The sequence below is a fragment of the Anomalospiza imberbis genome, chromosome 12 (assembly GCF_031753505.1).
Source record: "Anomalospiza imberbis isolate Cuckoo-Finch-1a 21T00152 chromosome 12, ASM3175350v1, whole genome shotgun sequence".
In the NCBI taxonomy this organism is placed as follows: Eukaryota; Metazoa; Chordata; class Aves; order Passeriformes; family Viduidae; genus Anomalospiza; species Anomalospiza imberbis.
Genome location: NC_089692.1, coordinates 12,062,604 through 12,078,785, shown reverse-complemented (window position 1 = coordinate 12,078,785; position 16,182 = coordinate 12,062,604). Strand labels below are relative to the sequence as shown.

General features: G+C 38.3%; 1 protein-coding gene across 1 annotated transcript; it reads left to right on the top strand.

Annotated features, from left to right (window-relative positions):
• The first annotated feature begins 954 nt into the window (after positions 1 to 954).
• On the top strand, positions 955 to 7,971 carry LOC137481213 (leukotriene B4 receptor 1-like). The gene is made up of 2 exons (XM_068202763.1): positions 955 to 1,323; positions 6,774 to 7,971. Exon 2 carries the CDS (start codon positions 6,942 to 6,944, stop codon positions 7,950 to 7,952), a length of 1,011 nt encoding a protein of 336 aa, XP_068058864.1. The 5' UTR covers positions 955 to 1,323; positions 6,774 to 6,941; the 3' UTR covers positions 7,953 to 7,971.
• The last annotated feature ends 8,211 nt before the right edge of the window (positions 7,972 to 16,182 follow it).

The following is a 16,182-nucleotide window of genomic DNA, read 5'->3' as shown; positions in this document are numbered from 1 at the left end:
AGACTGACATTGAGAAAGACAAAAGCTAATTATTATTTTTGTGCTTTGAATGTAAACTAAACTAATCCCCAATTAGAAAAAAAAAAAATACATGTTTGAGTGCAGTATGGCCAGCCCTGTTACACTGCAGCAGGGTGAGACAAACAGACTGGAGATGAGGGAGCTTTGACCTCTGTGTGTCTTGATTTCTTTCATTTTCCCTCATCAGCACACTGTGGTTTAAGTGAACTATTGAATTTCAGAATTAGTCCGTTCCTCTGTCTGAATGAAATATAAGAGACCTGGATGAAGAGACAATGAGAAGAATGAAGGGATGATGACGATTTCTTTACAGGGTATAGGAAGGTGTGTAGGTATATTCATGTATGTAAGAATTCTTCAGTCTGCAGCTAAGCAATGACTGACAGATGTAGGCTTTAATCAAGGAAGGACTGTGGAAAGGATGAACACAGGTGTGCTGTTCACTGTTTTTCCAACAGAGGAACTGTGGGGAGCTGGCTGGAGCCAACAGGAAAACAGCAAAGAAACAAAAGGAGGTGGTTCTTCACACAGCATGGGTCAAAGCTGCAGTGCTAGAAGTTCACTGGAGTTCAAGGATAGGCTTAGGAAGTCTACTGAATAAATGTCCACAAAGCTTTATTAAACACACAGAAACCATCCCTCATCCAAGAAACTCCCCAGCTGTGATTGACTGAATGGCAGAGAATGCGTAGGACAAGTATAGACATACATAGCTTGTTCTTACATTCTTCTCTAAACACCTGCTTGTGGCTGCTACCAGAGACAAGGTAGTGGGCTAAAAGTACTTTTTGATCTGACTCAACACTAGAACATAAAAATAAGTCTGCCAAAAAACAGATCGTATTATTAGGCTCAAGAGTCAAATATAGGAAAAGTAAGACATCAGATTATTTCAGAGTCTATTAGCTTTACATTCTATTAAATTCCCATAAATAGATATTATGTTTTAATCAAAAAAATGGTGCTACCAATTTCTGCCAGGGAAAATTCTTCATTTAATGAAGAAGTTATCATTATTCACAGTAATTTCTAATATTATATAGAAATTCTACAGAAACAATAGCTCACATTACAGAATGATCAAACATTACCTGTGCCTGAAGTTTGCATATCTTACACTTTTTCCATTCAGTATATTATGTGTGTGTTTACTAAATAGCTGTTAGTGTGGCTCTGTGTAGCATCTCAGAATGAATCCTGACTACTTTTTGTTTCAGATTAAGAACGCTTGGGCAAGACCATTCTGAAGGGCAGTGTGGCACAGGGTGCTGGTTTCTCTGGCTATGCAGAACAGAATGTCAGGTATGCTAATTGCTGAGTAAGTGAGCTCACAGGCATTCCTAAGACACACATGGTGGCTGCTACAGGGCAGAAGAAAGATCTTTGTATTCCCCATAAAATCAGTACGGTCTGCTAATTGCAGCACAATTAACCAGCCTCCTGACACAAGGCCACAAAATCAAGACTTCATGTCACACTGGGACCAAGGTTAAGTCATGTGTAATAAAGGAATTAAGTAAGTCTTCAAAGGTGCTCAAATCTGCTGGACTGGGTTGTTTCACAACCCAAGAGATCACAATTTGATCTGCTTTTCAAAGAGAACACACAAATAGAAGCTACACTGAAGGACAAAATGTTAATGTAATTACCAAACTTTCCAAACTTTGTTCCTTCAGAGGCATAGAAAATGAATTTTTTTAATTAAAATTAATGTTATTTTTTGTCGCAGAGGGAGCTATCCTTACCAGATCAGTTAAAACAGAATGTAGCACTGGAGATGGGCATGTATCAAAACAGAACTGAGAGAGTTAGAAATATGAATATTTAGAAAATAATGTGGTGTACAAGACAAAAAAAGACATTGTGATTTTCCCTCATAAGTTTATTGAAATTTTAGTCACAATCACCTAACCTTCCTATGTGAAAGACTCAGTTCTGTGGAGAGCCATGGCCTTGAACGCCGTGCACCCAGTGCAGAGAAAGGCAGCACCTCCGGGCCCGCAGGCTCAGCCAAAAACCAAGGGATGGTTTCCCAGTGCCGCCCTGTGTTGCAAACACAGAAGTGCACGGACAGCCCCTTCCAAGGGGCAGAACAGCTGCTGCTGCTGCTCAGGCACTGCAGGATATCTGCTCGTGGGTTTTTAATCACAGATCCTTCACTAAGACATGCTCTGCTAAACACTTTCTTTTATCACTGCTGAATAACAAAAAGAGACATTGATCATATGGCAAAATAATATTTACGTGCAATACATAAACAACCTATAAATGGCAGTAGGTTTGGCTAAACAATTTTAAAAAATCAAGTAATGTTTGGCAGCAAATCATCAAAGCAGTGTTTGTCATCTGTAAATTATTACTGAAAAGGAAGAGCATGTATACAGTGTATTTGATTTACTCAGTAGTGTGCCATGGTGCCAGATATGTTTATATCCTTAAGGATTTTGGATAGCAACAGTTTGCGGACAAGTAGCTACTTAGTAGTAGCTGATTCAGAATGGGGAGTCTTGCCTTAAATTGGATCAAATCTATAAATTTACTGTTCAAAAGCGTGTACTGTAACAGGACACTAAAACTGTATACAATAATAATGTCAAGAAAAGGTGTCTATAAGTTTTTCCATAAACTCTGCATAATTGTTATTCATATTCCTGCTTGTAGTCAGAATTATGAATACAGTTTTCCACTATCTTAATTAACACCTCTAATCTAATGCACCTGGTAAGTCTGTACAAGGAGAATATTTCTCTGTGTTTTTCACCATGGAAACATGTTCTGATTGTCAGTGATCAGTCTGTTAGGGCAAGAAAGGTGCCAATATGTAAGCATGTCTGATGCACACACAACAGGTGCCTTGGAAGCACTTCCCTGTCACAAATCCTAAACCAGTTTTCCCCGAACATAAGAAGCAGGAAATCTTATCTCTAGCCAGCCAAAAAACTGAACATAACAAGCAGGAAATAATTTCTCATACAAATTTTTAATGATACTGATTAACAAGAATGCACACAACACAGAATATTTCAAATATTCTTTATTGGAATATTTTACAGTGCAAAGTACACATATTTTGTTACATTCTGGAACTGATCTTAAGTTCTTCCTTAAATTATTTACTCACTGATAAAGCAGCCCTGGGAGTGTTCTTATTTGTACTTGCTGCCCCATGGGCTGCTGCCACAAACACTGCAAGACTGTAGAAATGTCTGGTGTGTGTCTTTTCCTACACTGCACTTCCCTTTGCAGTAATTGCAGAGCAGAGAGATTGTTAGCTACTGCACATCCCCATGAAATCGCACTTATACTGGAGCCCCTCCTGTAATCAAGAAAGCAACAATTAGATCAGCTGTGAAGTAGCCCATAGTTCTCTGATCAACGCAAAGGGTGGCACTTTCACACTGCCCACAGTAGCACATAGACTTGAGTTTGTTATAAGACATTTGTACAAATCCTGCAAATACACCTCGATGCAGTGGCTGAAGAACTGAGGGGTTCAGGCTAATTACTTCTTCTCTTTCACATTAACAATAAATGAGGTTGTAACATCAATTTGCAGCACCTCAGTAGATAGGAGATACTTGATAATCATTATTCTACTATCACTTACTAAACAAACATCCAGGGGATCCTTCTGAAGTCAAAATGTAAAGAGGATTTTAAAAGTCTTCTTGGTAGAGTTCTAAATACAAGTTCCACATCGTGGATTTGCCATTTTTCATGTATTAGCTACTCTGTAAATCCCTTCAAGGGATGCTCTTACAGCATGGAAAGATGGATACACTTTGAGCAGAGACTCTTAGCCCAAAGACTCTCAGCATTTTGAAGTGAAACTCTGTTTCTCAGAACAAATATGCAAGAGGTAGCAATATCAATTACAATTTACATTTAGAGATGCAAACACAGCTGTTTGAAAATGCTCAGTGGTAGTGTAAATTACAGAACATCCACCAGAGGGAAGCTCATGAATTCATTCAGGGTAAAATAATTTGAAGGATGAGAGAAACACACACCTGATATTGAAGGCAAAGAAAATTCTATTTAAATTGTTTCATAGCAGTAGCACGGACTTTTTGAGCTTGAAAGTTTCCAGTAATTATTTGCCAATCTAAAAGTAGCAGACTTACAGAAAGCTTCCTGGATTGATGACTGACTTTTTGCACTACATATAATATGCATGCACACAAAAAACTTAAACTGTGTTTTTTAAACATACAGATGCAGCCTAATTTCACTGCTGTAATGAAGTAGTTCAGAGCTTCTGTGATCCGAAGTCCAAAGACGTTCATACATTAAAGCCCATACACATGTGGCCACTAGAGTGAATAAGATACTGAATTGTTTAGCCACTGTTGTTTTTAGCAGTTATTGACTACACTATATTGCTCCCCCGGTTTATGGAAATATTTGCTAAATTGCCATAAAGTTTGTGTACTACTAATTTAAATTTGATAAATAACAGTCAGACACTTTTAGAGAACATTAAAGTCAGCTGACAATCTGAAGTTTTCTTAGTGATCCAGGAGCCACATAGAGCTCTTCAGAAACATGCTCCTGAGCTAATGTTAACTCTAATGTCTGAGATATTTAGTCTATTAGCCTAGCTTCAGAGTCTTACTCAAGGAAATCTTAGCAGTTCAACACTTCTCTGGGATTTTTCTGTAACAAATTCCAGACTGTGGCTGCAATTGAGAGATTAATTTGTTTTCTTGCTTAAATGAAAGACATAGGCAGAGGCGGAGGCCATTTGGCAAGCAAACTTCAACTCAAGTGGAGAAACGTGTTTCTGGAAAATGTAAGGCCAGATGCTTCCAAAGTTCAGCCACATCCATACATTACTGGATTAGAACTATACTTATACCAATGGTTGTCCAGGCAACTGCTCTTTTCCACCAAAAATAAAGTTATGCAAAAAAAAATCCTACAGAGGTGTCACACAATGGTACAGAACATACAAGTCCTTTTAGGGATCCTTGGTAGCTTGAGGACTGGCCACAAGACTGTAGCTACACTTAGAGCACTTATTATGACATAAAATGTACTTATCAGCATACTTACTGTTATCTAGAATTTCTAGCAGTTAGTGTATCTTACTGCTACACAGGATTTTTAGCAATTATCTCAGCTTTCAGTTAAGCAGAGTTTCTAGTAATCAGTGTAGCTTTCTTTACTATCTAGAGTCTTTGGTTGTGTAGGCTTTTAGTCACCTGAGCCCTCTGCAATTCAGGTCAAAGTCTTGATAATCAGTGTGTGACACAACAATCATAATCTAGATTGACTTTACTTAAAGAACCTGCCAGTCCCTGCAGCACTGGGTGACAGGAGGCACTGGACCTCTCTCCTTGATTATCTTTTTACAAAAAAAATCTGCAACTTACTTCAATCTACATATGCCACTGGCAACAAACTAAAAATAGTCTATGAAGTTACTTCTGGAGAAATAATGTGTGTAAAGGTGATTTCATTGGAAGAAGAAATACTGCCCAGCACTTCCTCCCATTAGTTAATTTTCACAAGTGGTTTTCAGAAATTCCCTTCAGAATACAAACAACTTGTTTTGTTTTTCCCCTACCTTATATTCATTAAATGCAGTTAAAAATGAAAGGAACTGGAATCATGTATCAGATTAAATCCCAATTAAAATCTGTATTATACAAATAGTATTTTGAAGATATAATACTTAACTTCAGTGGGGTTATTCTGGATTTACTTTTGATCTCATTATACTCTTACGGGAGCAAAACCGGCTAAGCTGCTTTTGGGGGTGCTGATGTTACAATCCTTTTTCCTTGGTGAAAAATACTTTCTGACTTAATACTATGCACTACATTTGCCAGGTTTGTAAAATTAGGGAAATAATCTGTATCACATTCTTAAATTTAAGAAAGCTATAAATAACTCCTTTGTTTCTGTGAACTTTTTTTAATGGTAAATACCCTTCCAGTTCCACTTCTTGAATATTTCTGTTGGCTCTGCTGTTCTAGTTCCTCCTTTAACATTTTAGAAATGAACTTCAGAAGAAGTTTTGAAATCAGGATAACAAAATAGTTTCATATTCTTTGACCAGACCCTGAAGAGCTTATGATTCATTTAGGATTTGAGTACTACACTGACTACCAAGCTTCCTAGGAAAAATCATAGCCCATTGCTGGCATAGCAGGACAATAATGTAATCATATCTTTTCTCTCTGACATGGCACATTTCCTCCTCTAACTCTACATCCAAACTGAATACTCTGGTGGTTATTGTTTGGTAAAGAACTGCAATTTCATAGAGAATTAGAAATACAACTCATACCCGCTTTGTTGTACCAGTACAGTACACACAGTTGATTTCCTTTATGCCAGGGTATTTCTGAAATATGATTGACTGTTTTCTGATGAATTAAAAAAGATGACATGAAGGTAGTAAGCACATTTTTTGAGCTTTAAAATTCATGTCAAACATATAATGCACATTTGTCATTTACCTGCCACCCCTCTTTGATTTTTATTTTTATAAAATAAAGTGCCAACTTATTCAAAGGAGGAATAATAGAGTAGCATAAAAAGGATTTCTTTCTCCTCAGAGCTGTTGATTAGATCAGTAACACCAAAACAGTAGCAAATTTCTTTAAATAGGGACACTTTAGAAAGACCACCAACATGCTGTAAAATTTGCTGAAGCACAATGGATGTAAACAGCAAAGTCAGACCCGGCATTGTATTTTTACTTTTGCTTTGTATGCAAAAAAACCCATCCTCCTAAACAACAGGAACTGCCATATGTGGTCAGATGTCTGTAAGAGTGAGCATGAGGATGTGAGCTCACAGTCTGCATTAGCCTTCAGAACATCAGTTAGAGGAGAACTTTCAAGTAGTTCACCAACACCTGCAGAAGAGAAGTAGAGCACAGAGCAACCAAGAACGAAAGAATTTCCAGAATGAGTCAAAATGAGGAAAGCAGTGGCAACTCAACATGGAATATTGTGAGGTCAGTAGTCTGCATAATACTGGGCTTGTCATTTATAATTGGCACCCCTGGAAACTGCATTGTCATCTGGACTGTTTGTACAAAAATGAAGCAACTGTCTCTTTCAGTCCTGCTGATCTTGAACCTGGCCATTGCTGATGTCCTTGTACTGATCACTTTACCAATCTGGATTTACTCTTTTGCTGATTCATGGGTTTTTGGAGTCATCTTCTGCAAAATGCTGGTTTTCATTATTTACTGCAGCATGTATGCCAGTATATTTCTGATCACAGCACTCAGCTTGGAGCGGCTACTGGCAGTGTTTTACCCTTTCACAATTCAAACATACAGAAGAAAAGAAAAAATTTCTTTGATTGTGTTCCTCATTTGGTTCCTGTCTATTGCCTTTGGCATTTCTGTCATTCCATTTCAAGAGACAGAAGAAACGAATGGTCGACTTCTATGCACATGTCGCAACTACTCTTCTAATAGACAGAAAGTGTCCTATCTTCTGCTGGAGACCCTTGCAGGTTTTGTAATCCCTTTCTTAATTATTTGCACTTGTTATGTGTGTGTTGCAAGAAGAATAAGCAGAATGACTTACCAATCCAAGCAGCGATCGGAACGCCTCATTGCCAGCGTTGTGGTGGCATTCATTCTGTGCTGGTTCCCTCACCACATCTTTAACATCCTGGATATCATTTCAATTGAAATAGAACTCTCTAATGAGGAGATGTCTTTGGCACTGGAAGAAATTGTAGACAAGGGAGTGTACATCTCTGGAGCACTTGTATTCATCAGTAGCTGTATTAACCCTCTGCTTTATGCTTTTGCTGCACGAAGGTTTCAGAACCACCTGAGGTTTGCCAAGATGTCAAAGCTGTTTGAACAGATCAGTCAGACTGTAACAGAGGAAGACAAGAAAAGAAGTCTGGTTGTAGCCAAACATGAAGATCCTTTGGTAGGCACAGAAAATCTCTAACCAGGAACTCAGTGAATAATGTGTGTTATCCCTTCAGCAGTCTTATCTCCTCATTCTCTCAGTTTCATTTACTGAGTCCAGGGAAAGCTATAGAGAAAGAAAAACTTTTTGGATTTTTTTTCTTTTGTGTTTTATAAGAATAAGTTCATAAGTTCATAAGTTAATAGTCACATCATGAAATGAGCACTGTATTTCACTGTTGCCGAGAACCTCAGCAAGGTAGCTAAAAGCTAAAATTGTGAGGAATACAGCATTGTTACTTTCCATTAAAATGATTTCTGATTTCTAGAAAGCCTGTATGCAGAAAACAGAAAAGAACTGCCTGTGGAAAAGCGAGACTTTGAAAGCTTGAAACTAATGAAACTAAGATTTTTTCAGAAAAAAAAAAATGTTACATGTTCAAAAATCCTTATACAATCTAAATTTTTAAGAAGTTAAATTCTTTATAAGGCTAAGAATGGTTTTAAAGTTACTAATGACATAAAACTCTTCTGGGTTGATGGAAAATTCAAAGCTTTTTTTATTCATTATTATATTTAGGTTTGAAAGTAATAAGGGTTATTTACACAGTCAAGATCATTTGCTGCATTATCTTGGGGTAGTAGGTTTGAACAAGTCAAACGCGGAGTGTGAGAACTGTGTTGTATGGCAAATGTCACTGCAGACTGCATGCTATATCTGATGGCAAACACATTGAATACTTCAGTGGCAATTTGATGTATTAAATATATGTACTTTGAGTATCCTCAAAAATTTTGATTCAAAGAAGTTAAGCTACCAAGATGTCTATTAAATTGTGGAAGAATTAGATCAGGCTCAGGTGAGGAGGAAGGAGACATCCTTCCTACTATTTTTATTTGTAAGAAAAATATGGTAGTAGTACAAAGTGTCTCATATCAGAAGAACTTCAACTTGCAAATAAAAGAGTTATAATTTTTCTTCTCTTATAGAATAGTGGACTTTGCCATAGGAAACCAATAAAATTAGTATTTGCAAGGGCTTTAGTTTTATGAATATGTGTAAACTCACTGTGAAAAATTGCATGGCATCGAGTGTTTGCTTTTGAAGTTTTATTTATTTCAATTGTGCCTAACATTTTTTACACTTGCTTTGTAAATTTTTAAGTCAATAATTTGTAATAAGATCAAGATAACTACTGATTACCAAGCATATTGTAATTTCATGTTCCTTGTTCTGGACAGCTGCTAAATAGCTACATTACTCATCTTTAAAAAGAAATTACAAATAGTAACCATACATTAATTTTTGAAATTCTGAATAATTTTGAATTTTGAAGTGAAGGATATTTGGGTTGTATTAATTTAGCTTGTAAACTTAAATAAACATGGGGAAATAATATTCTTAGCTGCTAATGGAAGAATATTTCTCTAAACTTTGCATACGTATTTGTTATTCCTGCTTCTTATCAAAAAGTATTTTTTCTCCTGAATAGGAGAGAAGTCCACAGCACAGAGGGTTTTGCTTTAACAGGACTCCTTCACTAAAATTAAAGAAAACTTTAGCAAGGTCTTGTTTGCAGCAAAAAGTAAGGAACAGATGAAACCCTTTAGACTTGACCCCTTCCTTTACCTACCACTCTTTTTCAGCCCTATAATGCTTTTAATTGCTATAGGACATTCAATATAGCAATGTGACATTATCTCACAAAAAAGCAGCAGTTTCAGTTATCTACTCTTAAAAAAGTGAAGCTGTATTTCCCAATATGTTCTTGAGATAGGAATCACTCACTATTCAACAACACAGAACAGACCAGGAGATTTACTATCTCATTAGCACATAAGCACTGCAACTGAACTTCTAGGCCACAAAGAGTCAAGCATTTCACAACTCAGAGCATGAGAAAACACCCAGGCAAACTTTAGGACAAGCTGCCTGACCAGTATTTTCCTTTCTATCAGTCTGTGCCTGAATTTTCTGCCTCAATATTAATTTTTCACATTTTCTCCACTGCTTTTTACTCACAGTACTGAAGTCCTTGTACATCAGGAGGTCTATCAAGGAGCTAGAGCTGTCCCTCTTAATTTCTCATTAATGGTCTTGGTTCTATGTCCAGTATACAGTCATCTCTAAGAACTGTGTTTCTTTTGAAGGCTGTTTGAGAAGTATTAGAACATACTAAAACAGCAACATTAACTAATTGCATTTTTACGTAGAGTTAATAGAGTTAATTCTTGCACTTGGTATGTGTAGTTAAAATCCTCACTGATTTAATTTTTTTGTCAGCACAACAGTCGTGTAACTGGGACCATAAGAGTCCACCTAAAAATACAAGCAGATGACTTGGTGGTCTCCTGCTTCCTTGAGCAGGTACACATCGGGCCTAGCAATGCAGCCAGATTTTGCATTTCATTAGTGCTAACACACATCTATCTGTCGTTCAAGCTAGATCAAAATAGTGACCTCCTAGTTAACTCCAGACACACTCAGATTCTCCTGGGAAAATAGAGGCTGCATGTCATTTGAGTTCCTCTTTTTTTTTTTCTTTCTTCCTAACCTTTCTACCCTTGTTTATGAGGTCTACAGTGTGGTTTCAGTGTCCTGCTATTTCTCATGATACAGCAAGGCAGAAGGCTGAGCTAAGAGCAGACTGCTTCAGTCACCTGAGTGAAATCACCTCAGACTACACTGAAGTACAGGGAACATGATGTGGAGTCAGTGCAACACTGCTTAGAACATTGAGTACTAGGAGGTGACCAGATAGTTTGAATTTCTCGCATTTGTAAAAATTAATCATCTTCTAACAATTATCTCTTAACATTTCAGTATTTCCCACCCTGAAACTTGCTGTGAACATTCCATCGGGTTACATCAGGATTTTTTCACATTTACTGTAGTAGGATCATGCTGCTCCAAGTGAATTCATTTTGTATTAAATGGATTGAAGGAAAGCGTGAAGAATTTTTAATTCATAAGCCAATATACAAGAAGGATAGAAAAGGACTTAAAGAAAAAGCATCAGCCTTACATTATTTGTTGCCTGTTGACATCAAAATGTTTCTGTAAGCATCATGGTAAAAGAGTTATTACAGATACCTGTATTAAAACAATGGAGCTTTGTGAATATTTACAGGCAACTCACAAGTTAAGGAGTAGCACAAGGGAAATCAGAGATCCTTATTTGCAAGAAGAAACAGGGCAACTGCATTATAGTAAAGAAAAAAAAAAATTAAACCTCCAGAACATTGCCTAGGAAGAAGTAGAGCAAAAGACATGTTTTAAAGACAGTTAAGTCTGCAGTTATGGAACTCTTACAATTAGCAGGACTAAATTAAAGATCTGCCTGCAGTGCCTGGGTGAAAGGAATAAAAGAACCTGGAAGTTAACAGATGGCACAGAAACAACATATGAAAGCAAATTCTTTCACATTCAAGCAAAAGTCTTATAAAGAATAAATATTTTAGAAGATGCAGAAGTAGCAAATATTAACAGTGGTGAAGGTTTTCTCTACAGGTTAGTGTACAGCTCTTGTATTATTCTCTTTTCTGCATATATTGGGGGAAAAGGAAGACAAAGGAAAAGCTATTGGCTTTTTTGACTGGAAAAATGTGAGAAATAAGTTAGACAATATTATTAAGAATAATATAGGCTTAAAATGAAACTGAGAAGTTCAGCCATGAAAGTGAGCATAGAAAGAGAACAGACAGGGAAGTGAAAGCTATTCAGTTGCAAGATAGTTTCAGATTTTTGTGAATGCTTTTTTGTCAGATCAGTTAATCACTGAAATAGTTCCTTATTAGAAAACTCTCAGTATGATCCACACTGGTGGTCAGTAGGTTGAAGAAAAAAAATCCAATAAACCAGAGTATAGAGAGACATAAGCCTGTCCTCTGAGAGGGTGAATAGCTTATGCTGCTCCTGTTAGCATTAAGAGCTGGGTGTGACCAGGGCCATGATGAGGGACACCAGGATTTCAGGGACTTTACAACACTGTTTACAGTCCTAAGAAAGTTCTTGCTCTGGTAGGTATGGAGATAAGAGAATCATATACTACTGAATTTCTTTGTGTCTTCTTTCCTGTCAAATATGCTAAAAATCATGTGGATGGTTCTTAGGAAGATTCAACATTTTAAAATAGATTGAAGAGGAAGAAATGTTCAGATTAGAAGAAAATTATTTTTATGGAATGTGTCAAGTCAGTTGTTTAAATGATGGAAGTCTTCAAATACAGGTTAAAGAGTCACAGCTCTTAAATTAGGAATCCCAATTGTACGTCTGCTAAACAGCAAAATCCACTTATTATTTATCTAATAGAAGTCAGCTATCAGAACTACATCTTGATTGCAAAAGTAACTGGTCACTCTTCAGTTTTGGCTGCACCTGTGTAGGTACTAACAGTGTGTGCAGGTAAGTGCACACACTGGCTTTTAACTAGGAAATAATGTGAGCTGCACTGAGACACCTACAAACAGTGTTTTGTGATTAAAGTGAAGGGTATGTCCAGATGGTTGTAAATTGGAGGATTAGAAATTTAGCCTGCTTTTACTGGATCTTAAACTGAAAAATCAGACTTCTCATGTTTGCACAGCAGACCTGTTCATGGTATAGCACATTACACAAAAAAATAAGGACTAAATATTTCATTTTCATAGAATTGTGAATTTGAAGCAGTATTTATGGCCTGTCATTGCTAGTGTCACCATAAGATCCAAAATAGGAAAACAGCTGTGTGAAGATCACTTTTAGTCATTGCATCTCTGATGCTATGGGAATATGTTACAGTGTAGACAATCTGAAAACAAGTTGCAGATTCAATACCTTGACTCTACTACATAATTTTAAAAGCTACTGTAATATTAACATTTACTGTATAATTCCTGGTGGACTTTGTCAGCAGTATCAAAAACTTAGAAGTCATGGACACTTTTTTACACATTCCAACTAATGAGTTATGTTAGAGCCTGTTAGATTTAAAAATACAGCCACAGAGCTTCAGTTGTGCTGTAGAAGGGAACATTATTTAGTTAAATGTAAGGGAAGCATTTAGCAGCACAAGTTTTTTACATGCCTTGTTCTCTCCTGCCACCATGTGGCTTTTGCATTTTAAAAAGTTAGGCTTAATTTTAGTACTCTGGAAGTCACTAAAAAAAGCAGTGAAGTACTTTGTTCATTGTTTCAGTTGTGAACCATACTTAAGTTTCAGGTAATTGAGACAGAAATGTTCACAAAAAACTATATATATTAATAATATATTTCAAAAAAACTACATCTATTAATATATTTCAAATAATATATTAAGCATTCAGCTTCATTTCAGAGTGATTTAGTTCATCTCTTTCTTGCTCTTCAGGAGCCTAAGCCCACATTGTTTCAAATATTGCATAATTAGGCAATCTGAGAATATCTGACAGAATGTAATTGCCTCATGCCAATCTATGAAAAGTCTGTGCTGTAAACAGCTTCTCCCTGCCAAAACATCAATAAGCATGTTGAGCTGGACTTTGACTTGAATTTGAGTAGCTCACATCTCCTGCCAGGTGATATTATTGATTTCTAGCCTTTTGGTCATTTTGAGATGCTCTCAAAAAGTATCAAAAAGATTTGACTTCCTTGTGGTTAAAATTAGAAATGATTCTTGCAGTGTTAAAGATATCCATGATAAGAAAATTGCAAAAGCTTTAGGAGTAAAGCAGAAGACAGAATCAATAGATTTGGTTTCAAATACCCTTTTTCTCTATTGCAATGTTTAGTTTCTGTATGTAATGGTTTTGGTGTCTTTGAACAAGGCTTGGCTTAATCCTCTTACATTTGTCATGTTGACTAGCATTACACTAATTGATTAATCCTACTTTTAAAATAATCAGAAGAAACTGATTTTGCTGAAGAACTTCTCATAGCACTTCTAGGAAGAAGACGTCATGAATTAGAGGTTTCTACCCAATAACCATTTCCCTAAATACCCATTCTTCCCCAAGATTTGCATTGTATGCTACACTAAAACCCAACTATTTTGCATTATACACCTTGTTTTGTTCTTTGACAGCTAAAGTAAAATGAAAATCAGAACCAGCCAGTGATGACCAAGTGGGACCACAGTGGTCAGTCAGGGTCACATCAGAAAGTCAGTCCATAGGTCAGGACCTATATCGACAAGGTACGTGGCCACACACAGGCACGGGCAGAACTCAAATGGGCACTCCAACAACACAGGTCAAGGAGGGGGTGAAGTTCCAGGCCATTTATATGGATTCCCAGGTTAGAGGCAGGGTCTGTAGAGTGGAGGGTCATTAAGAGTAATTAGTGCAATCGGGGACTTGATACATTTCCAGTAGCAATGGAAACACAAAGAACAAGAACAGGAAAATGCAAATTATTCAAGGAATAATGCCCGTAAGCCACAATTGCCATTTTATGTAATGGCTTATGTTAGGCAACTTTGTAAAAAGTGGGGGAACGTCCTAGAAAAAATGTTGTTGCTTTTGCACTTTAACATTTCAAGGTTGCTATTTTTTCACTTGTATTCACATTCCTTTAATATTACAAATGAAGAATTATAATATAAAAACTTCAGAATATTTTTCCTACATCTCACCCTTTTTCTTCCTTTGATTCTTCAAGTCTCATCACAGTTTTTCTGTGTTTGATACACAGAAAGATACTTTGCTCTCTCCAAGATACAGAAAATTACATCTTTTAACCACCGGAAATACTTAGAAATTCTCTGAGCACAAGAACTAGGAAAGCCTACGCTGTTCTGATCACAAAGATGTTATCACACTCTGCACTGAGAATTTCACCTGCTGTGGGTCACTGAACTTTGCTTTGAGTCAACCAGACAATTAAATAGCCCAGTGTAACTGTTGGATTGGCCATGTGATAGGATCTTTCATTTTATTTCATAGTACCATTGGTTGAGTAAAGTTAAATATTTAGCATCCTGAGCACAAGAGCAAGAAAAGAAAAATTCTTGGTATGTGTTTGAAAACATAGCTATGCATCTCCCAAGCACCAAATTCATATTGCATTGGTTGTAGAGTACTTGTTTCCTTGTTGCTATATAATTTAACTCCCGTAAATAGTTTTAGGAGCGCTGATAATTTCACAGAGGGTTAGTGGTGTAATTTGATCTTTTAAATTACTGGTGTTATCCACAAGTGCTAAAGTGTGTCAAAAGCAATGAAGCTGTTTAAGACCCCAGGGAATACTTTGCTGTTTTTTCCCTGTGGGTGAGGGAGCTGTGGGAGGTGAGCCGGCCTCTACTCTAGGCTGACCTATGGCAGTGTGGTCTGTCCCACGCTTTCCTCACACTCACATGCCTCCTCACAGCAGGGGACATCACACCCCTTTTTGTGCTTCAGCTGCTCTGAGAGCTGCTGGCTTCCCAAATGCGTATGGCAGCTTGGAAACACCGTTTCTTCAGGAGCTGGGGCCCCGCTGCCCGGGCAGGCCCTTGTGGCTCCAGCCGGGCCAGCCCACAAACAGCCCCATGGCAGGTGAGCTCACTGCCAGCCCTCCTCAGCGTGCCGGAGACACAGGGAGACCCCAAATCCAACCCCTCCTCAGCGTGCCGGAGACACAGGGAGACCCCAAATCCAATCCCTCCTCAGCGTGCCGGAGACACAGGGAGACCCCAAATCCAATCCCTCCTCAGCGTGCCAGAGACACAGGGAGACCCCAAATCCAATCCCTCCTCAGCGTGCCGGAGACACAGGGAGACCCCAAATCCAATCCCTCCTCAGCGTGCCGGAGACACAGGGAGACCCCAAATCCAACCCCTCCTCAGCGTGCCGGAGACACAGGGAGACCCCAAATCCAATCCCTCCTCAGCGTGCCGGAGACACAGGGAGACCCCAAATCCAATCCCTCCTCAGCATGCCGGAGACACAGGGAGACCCCAAATCCAATCCCTCCTCAGCATGCCAGAGACACATGGAGACCCCAAATCCAATCCCTCCTCAGCGTGCCGGAGACACAGGGAGACCCCAAATCCAACCCCTCCTCAGCGTGCCGGAGACACAGGGAGACCCCAAATCCAATCCCTCCTCAGCGTGCCAGAGACACAGGGAGACCCCAAATCCAATCCCTCCTCAGCGTGCCGGAGACACAGGGAGACCCCAAATCCAATCCCTCCTCAGCGTGCCGGAGACACAGGGAGACCCCAAATCCAATCCCTCCTCAGCATGCCAGAGACACAGGGAGACCCCAAATCCAATCCCTCCTCAGCATGCCAGAGACACAGGGAGACCCCAAATCCAATCCCTTCTCAGTGTGC

What these genes read in the sequence shown, in the direction of transcription:
- LOC137481213 (XM_068202763.1), top strand. Translation starts at nt 6,942, where the DNA reads ATGAGTCAAAATGAGGAAAGCAGTGGCAACTCAACATGGAATATTGTG.